Source organism: Fulmarus glacialis, unplaced genomic scaffold (genome assembly GCF_000690835.1).
Source record: "Fulmarus glacialis isolate BGI_N327 unplaced genomic scaffold, ASM69083v1 scaffold29367, whole genome shotgun sequence".
NCBI classification, from domain to species: Eukaryota; Metazoa; Chordata; class Aves; order Procellariiformes; family Procellariidae; genus Fulmarus; species Fulmarus glacialis.
The window spans coordinates 1-7,820 of record NW_009224254.1 but is presented as its reverse complement, the minus strand read 5'-3'; the positions used below and the strand labels follow the sequence as shown (position 1 = coordinate 7,820).

Sequence of the window (7,820 nt, the reverse complement as noted above, 5' to 3'; positions counted from 1 at the left end):
TGTTCTTTGGTTCTTTCTGTTTCCTCCTTGAAAACCTAGAAGGGAAGTGCTCTCTTCACTTTCTGAAGCAAACATGATTGATGATCTGTCACAGAATATATGACATGATAGGAACTTAACAGCAAAAAAGTCTCATGGATACATTTTTCCATTTTGATACATGAATTTGTGAAAGTTAAGGCTGCAGAGGGACAGCTGGCTCTCCACTGCAGTAAATGGCAAAACCCACTTCCCCTTAGAGGAAGAACTTTGGAACTGTTGCTGCTTAAATCAGTATTCAAAGCTAACTTTCTAAATGTACTTTTTGCATGGGGCTGAAGAGTGCTGATAACCACAGTGGCGCTGATCAGTAGCTGCCACTTCTTGTTTTCAGAAATATGGAAGTCTTTACTCAGTTTTTTTTAGTCAAATTCAAGTCACTCTGCATTTTCAGTAATTTAACCCATGTTAAATAGTAGCTACACCACCAATAACTTTGGTCACAAATGAATAAAAGACCATGTATACTATAGCGAATGACTAAAATTATGCTTCAGACCCAGAGGAGGGCAATGTAGCCCTATTCAAACAAACAAACAAACACACACCTGAAGAAAAAAAAAACCCAAAACAAAAAAACCAGAAGAGTGCACTACTCCCATAAGGTTGGCTATTTCTGTCTGACACACCAACACGGATTTATACAGCAAACGATCTTTTAGTCTTTCACAGTTTAGCGGAAGACAGGACTGTTACAAGCCGTCCTTTTTATAGGAGAAGGAAATAAGGCAATTATCAGGAATTAAGTTTGCCAAACTCTACTTAATACCCCAAACAAGCATTAGAGCTTGTTCTTGCACCACTGAGAAGTAACTGATTTAACTGGTAGGAATAAAAGAAGTCTTCTTCCCTTTCTGAGCAATAATCCTGATGGCTGCTTGTCACCAGATTAGATTGTGCTTTGCATTTAATCAGTATTGTCTGTCACAACTTTAATCTTAATAAAAATCTCAGTTCTTTTAACGTTAATGATGAAGTCAAAAAAGGAAAGTTTAACTGAAAGAGAAGATGAATGATAAATGTTATGTCCATGAAAACATTACAAATTTGTTAATTTTCCATAGAATACTTTATTAGCTGAATATATACTGAATATCTTGTTGCTAAAACTGAATTCAAATTCAAGTAGCTTTTAATTTTTTTTTACTGTTCAGCTCTTGAATACTCACTCTACAGGTTATACTAAGGAAAAAAGATACTTTAATAAATGTTTAAAAATTAGGATTTAGGGAAAACTCACTTGTCTAAAAATGTAAAATGTGATACTTGAACTAGTAAATCTATCCAAGTATTTGCAATTACTTGTTTGACATTTGCAAATGCCGAAAATAAGAATGTCTTCACAATGCCTCAGGATCCAAGAATGATCCTCACCATGTCTAGTCTTGTCCCAAGAGATAAGTCAAACAGGTTCCCAAACTTCAATTTTATAAGACAAAGTCTTATACTCCAACTCTTATACTTCAACCAGCAAGGAAAGAAAATTACTACCTGCAGCTGTGGATCTCAGTGACCTGGCTAAGGGAAAGCCAGTAAGAACCAATCCAATTCACTCCAAAATTACTGTAGGAGAAATGGATATATTAAAAATTTGTACTCTGTTCTGCCTGACGTAACTGTATTGCCAGAAGCACAAAGAACAGAGATTTGCCCTTACTGTGACTCAGTATTCACGAATATGTTTTAACAAATAAGAATTCCAGTACTTACAGGTATTACTTTTAAGTTACAGACGGAAAATCCCTCAAAGATCAGTTATGTATCGCTGGACACCTTGAACTTTTGTTACTGCTAGAACAGAGGAAAAAATGAAAGTGCATTGTCATGTGCTTGCTGTTAAATGATCTTGCTGAAATAACGCGGTAAAGATTAACATTTATTAGACTTATTCATAATGTGCTGTATGTTTTATTTTTTGATATCCCAGATGAGCCTGCCATAATAGTTTACTAACTTCTACTAAGATAACTGGATTTTGTTTTCAGATACTGGATTTTGTGTGTCTTAGGTAGCTCACTATTTTCAGTATGTTAAAAACGCAGTGCTTGATTCTCACTTTAACATCTTTAGCTCTCCACAAGTTAATCATTGCATTGCTTAAATAAAAACACTCAGTACTGAGTACTTTCAACATTGTGTATTTTATTAACAAAAATACCATATGAACAGAAGCAAATTACAAAAATTGAAATGAAATGGCTATGGTAATCTGTTTAATAAGTGAAGTAAGACAAAATATTAAATATTTGTAAGAAATCAACCCCACGATAGTGAAATGTTTTAACTTTAAATTGTAATGTAAAAAGATAAATCTGATTCCATTCTGTATTTATCCTTCTAGAGAATCAGTATTTTGTATATGTTACTAATATGAACCATTAACTCAAGTCCCTGTTAAATTACAGTTCAGTTGGAAAGTTCTGGAAGAGCAACCAACATTTCAACCAGAAGTAATTCTGTAACAAAAACCCAGGATTTAAACAAATTTCATTATTTTGCTTAAATTAAAAATCACAGTACCACTATCACACAGCAAATCAGGTGTCTGCCTTAGTCAGATGTGGTGAACAAAGCATGGAAAGCAACAAAGACTTTTTTGTAACAGCAAATACACTGAACAAACCCAGTGATCACATGCTTACTACTCTGTTCACAGGAAAACAAACTTGTTATTATACTGAACTTTGATTATGCTTAGTTAGTATATAGACTATGAAAAATTGTATCAAGCAGTGACTTCTTGTGAGGGCAACTTAGTGTTTGGGTCTCCAAAAGGTATGAAGAATCACAACATAAAATAAAGGGCTCAGTTCTGCAAAGTGAGTATTTTTGCATCATCATGTTGATATCAAGGAGAGGGAAAAAGTGCTTAGCGATTTGCAGCATTGCACTGCAGTCAAGTAACAAAACTCCCACAAAATATTGTTCTAATTTATTATATTATATTATTTTAATGAGGCCTGAGCCTCAAAGTACTCTAAGATAAATTATTCCTGATTCACAGTGCCATTGTAACCTCTGAACAAATCTTACAGGACAAAGTAATCTAAAAAAAATGTAATGTTTCTGTCTGAAGATGTTTTATCCAGCAATATAAGCAACATGAACATCATGAAAACTTTCCCTCTTTTCTTCTCTGCTTGTTTGCCTGTGCAAGTGACAATGCTTCATGCAATGGTTTTTATGTGCGTACAGGTTTACAATCTCCCCCATATGGAAAGTACAACAGGAAATTATGGTATTAAAACTGCGGTGTGTGGGGTGTGTGCTGGCATGGCACTGAAAAATATTTTAAATTCAAACCTCATCTACCTCAGAAAAAGGTAATGAGAATTGACTTTTTCAGTCAGTTATCTTGATATGTGTAAAAACTCCACTCACATAGATTTATTTGGCAATTTCCGAAGATTTTAGTCGGGTGCTCTATGCAGTGGATAAGTGCTTAAAATTGACCTAAAGACGTCACCTTGTTCTGAGAAGCTGACCCTGGGTCAAGCTGTGACCTTTGTACTGTCCCTTTCCCTTTCGTAACTACCGGAAGGAGGCGGCTGCTGTTGGCTGCGTTTTGCTCACTGCTGCTCTGTGTACAGGACCATGCTACTCAATGAAACAATCTCTGGAGAATTTTCTTTTGGTTTTTAAGGAAAGGAGACATTAAAAGTTTTCTTAATTAAATTAAGCCGGCTTCACTGCAAGTGAGGGAATACAGGACAAATTTTCTTTCTGAGGAAGGCAAGACTGAAAAACTGAACATTTATTCCCTAGGGAGAGTTATGAAACAGGGTAATAAAATGCTGGATACATCTAAAAAAGCATCTGTCCTGAGTTCAGATGAAGAAAAAAATGTCAGAGTACAATGACTGAAAATTAACTTTTTTACTCTTACACAGAGTAAAACCAAAACACTTGGAAAGAAAATTCTTGAGAACAAAAATGATTTCTCTAATGAGCAGCATGGGTTTTCCAGTTGCCAGGGTGTCTGAACTTTTCCCAACCAAAAGCTAATCGGCATCTTACCAGACTCCCACAAAGACACGCTACATCAGCAACAGCACAGAACGGACTGCTCCCACCTTCCTCCAGACCACAAATGCTATGATGCAGTGCTCCCTCTTACTCTGAGCAGCTGATGTTTGGATTGAGATGCTGCACACGCTGCTTGGATTTGCCATCTTTGTATCAGCACGCCATCCTCCCCAGCACCATGGAAAAGAAGCTGCTGATGAGTTACAATTTGCTTGCCCTCTGCCCCTCTGTGGAGCCATGTTACTCAGTGAAATGTGCTTCTCTGGGCTTCTTGTGTCAGCCCTAGCAGTCTGAATCTCTCCGCTGGAGGAGTGGCAAAGTAGGCTTTTTGCTCCTCCGAGTACCTTTCCTTCACTTCAATTATGTCCCTGTAGCGGCCGTCCTGCCAGTGGAAATTGAATTGCTCCAGCAACTCAATTCTTTTTTCCTCTGTGCTCACACAGTCAACAGGGGCAGACTGTTCCAGGAACAGTACCTGAATATCTGGGAACAGGAGGAGACCCCGGATAGCAAACCAACCGCCATACTTGGGATGGATACATACGCCATAGATCTTCTGGAAGGAAAAAAGAAGGATCTAGGATGTCTCATTTTGTCTCTAGTAATGGTTTGAGTTCAAACCATCAAGCTTTGATGCAACTTCTCACACTCCTAGCCCTCTGTTGGGAGTACTATACAGAGAAAAAGGAAAGCTCTTTCCTGAACATGTGGCTCGAAGCATTGCATTTCATTCCCATTTTCCTGGAATGTGGGGAGAGGTCCCTTTTTGAAAATCTAACACAAAAATTAACCACAGTGCAATTTTTTTTTTCTATTTCTAATGCTCCAAGCAACAGGTCTTTTACACTGAAATTTATTCTCCTGCCTAAGTAGGTTTAATAGATCAAGATATTCTTCTCCATGTATGCATCTCCCTACCACCCTGAAGAATCCTGGAAGCTTCTGATTCCTGTCTGAAACACTTTATACATCTATATGTGATCTAGACTTTGTATTTTCCTGCAGGAAGAACTAGTGAGTAAACAATAATTGTACAATTCAGTGATTGCAGTTTGGTGGTTCTTCCCAGACTGTGGTTTTGCCTCACCTTTTTACCCCAAGGATCAAGCTTCACATCCTTCCTTTGGTAGTAATATGCGGCTCCAGCAACATGGGCAGCTGTCTGTGCCAAGAACTTGGGCTTTCGGCTTGGCAGGATCTCATAATCAAAGATGACATCCACCTTCTGATCAGGAAATTTCTGGGAAAATTAAAAAACATCAGCCCAGGCTCACGGAAGAAGATTTGCCACTACAGAAGTGCTGGATGCTAGCAAATCAGGCACACGTGAAGCCTGCAGATTTCCACATGCTGCTGCTGAAATCTATCAGTACGCTTGTGGCCTTGGGTTTTCAAACTATGACTGTAAAGCACTCTACATAGCTACAGGTTGTAATGGCAAAGAGACAGAATATGCAAGTAAAGCAAGTCAACAGCCTGTTGATGCTCTTACCATCATGAATAATGCTTTAGCCTTCTAAAGAGCAAAGGCAGGAACTGGGAGGCTTTGTCTACTGCTCAATCCACCTGGTTATATGTCACAATAGTAAAAGGAATCGGTATTTCAGGTTCTTACCTCCTTTACACGTGATAAATGATGAGAAACACACTGATCCACAGGATCTCTGATTATTTTTAACCGTTCTTTATTCACAAAAGGTTTAAGGGCTTTGTCAAACATCGAAGGCGTGCTGAGGACCACAAAGGCCAGTGTGTCATCTGGGTAGGGGAGATGAAAGGCTGGCTGGAGAATAGCATTGTACCATCCAACCTTTGGCAAAGAAAAACAAATCTCCATTAAAAGGGACACCACTCTTTTGCTAGTGGGCATGCAGGAATTTAAAAAAATGGAAAGAAGTGTAGCCAGCTTCATTTGCAACCCAGATAGGCAGCCTGCCTAGTGCCTTCCTTTCGAACCAAGTTGTTTTGCATACTGGGATTTACAGTTTCTGGAAGCTGTACTGTGAGCCCTATGTGAGAGATAAGAATCATCCACTGCTTTCCGCTCAAGACTGCCCTTTATCCAGCTCTGCTCAGAAACCGTAGAGGGAGGTATGAACAACCAGTCTTGCCAATGCAAATCAGATGTTTTGGTTTAGATAAAGCTTTTACAGTTTTTTTTTTTCTCATCTTCAGCCAGAAGGAAACTGGTACTTCTGTTTTGCTCATGTGACAAGTTGCATGGTTTTAGGAAACATTTATGTGTGGAAATGAAGGATGTGAAGTTCCTAGCAGTGTTAAAATCCCCCTGAACTGTCAGCTGTGGCGCGTGGATTGTGACGCAGCCACATTTTGGTACTTGTTTCCAGGGCTGGATGCGTTATAACACAGACCAGAAATGAGGGATCAAGCCAGGGCAGCAGGAAGACATGACCAGAGGGACAGGGCCCAGACCAGCAACTGCCAAGCAGGAGGAGGTAATGGCCGAAAACCCCTGCACTCCACTACTAATGTATTGCACAAAACATCAGTCTTTTTATAGGTTATGACAACTCCCACTCTCCTGGGATGTCATAAAGACCAAGTCTAACATTCAGAAAGATGTCAAGTAATGTAACTCTAATATTTAGCCTGAAACTGCAAAATACCGGTCATCTCTAAGTATCTGTAAAATGAATTTGAAAGTGACTTTACAGGTGACAGTGGCAGCCAGACCTGCCTGTATGGAAACATACAATGAAAACTAAGTTTATTATAAAGATATATTCTTATGTCAATCCCAGAGTTTAATTAGTTTTGTGGCTCTTGTTTAAGATGCTGAAACAAGATGTTACAAGAAATTAGAGAGATGTGAATCTAGGGTTTGCTGATTTTCTAGTTTGTATCAGTCAGTGCACCAGAGCTCACTGTGTAAGAATTAAATCTAGAGAGAGATACAGTGCTGCAGGGTTTCCCTCTGGTAGCTGTAGCCTTTTTGATCTGGGTTCTGCCCCTCATTCTGCTGCTGTGTTTTGAGAAAGCAGTGTTAAATTCTCCTCCAAATTCTGGAGATTTCACTTTTCTCAGCGCCTCGTTCCCTTTTACTTTCTGTCAGATCAAGAATATAGCAGGAAATACAAATATTTCAGGTGACAAATACAACATTCCCAGAGGAATGATACTGTAGATTGATTTACTGCAGATTGCCTCTGGGGTGGGCAAAGAAGGAACCCCTAAGTTTTGGTGAAAACTGAGCTTGTACAATTCAACACGGAACAGCAGACAAGGCTGCCTCAGTCGCAAGGGAGAGACCCCTTCAGTGGTCAGAACGAGCCGAGTGCCCGCAGGCCATTTACAAACGGATGAAGTGGTCTGCGTTTTAACATACAGGCGTTTCTACATTTAGATTAAAATTTAAGCTTGCTTAGAGGACTTTACTCCCTGTCGGTCCAGATGTATCTTTATTTAACTCTCCTGACCTCATCAGACTAGGATCAACATAAAGGGCCTGAGCAAACCTCTAGTTCAGCTGGTGCTCCGCCGGTGCCAAGGCGCAGCAGTGACCTTCATCTGCTCCACCGGGCAGCTTGTTCGGTAACCTACACCAGCAGCGGTGCAGCACGGCTCCTTCGGAGCATTTCCAGCCCCAGCCCGCGAACTGCGGCGCCCAGGCCCAGGCCCCGCTCAGCAGAGGGGAGCCCCGACCTCCCCACAGGCAACGGCCGCCCTGTTTGCCTCCCCCGCTCCCGGAAGAGGTGCAGGCGGCGCCGCAGGGGCTCGCCTCCAGTCCCCCAGTC

At 40.2% G+C, this 7,820-nt stretch overlaps 1 protein-coding gene across 1 annotated transcript; it reads right to left on the bottom strand.

Moving 5' to 3' along the window:
• Nucleotides 1–4,309: 4,309 nt before the first annotated feature.
• Nucleotides 4,310–5,902, bottom strand: MMACHC (methylmalonic aciduria (cobalamin deficiency) cblC type, with homocystinuria). The gene is made up of 3 exons (XM_009582106.1): nt 5,681–5,902; nt 5,153–5,305; nt 4,310–4,621 (listed from the first exon to the last, which is right to left on the bottom strand). Exons 1-3 carry the CDS (start codon nt 5,900–5,902, stop codon nt 4,310–4,312), a joined length of 687 nt encoding a protein of 228 aa, XP_009580401.1.
• Between the last annotated feature and the right edge of the window lie 1,918 nt (nt 5,903–7,820).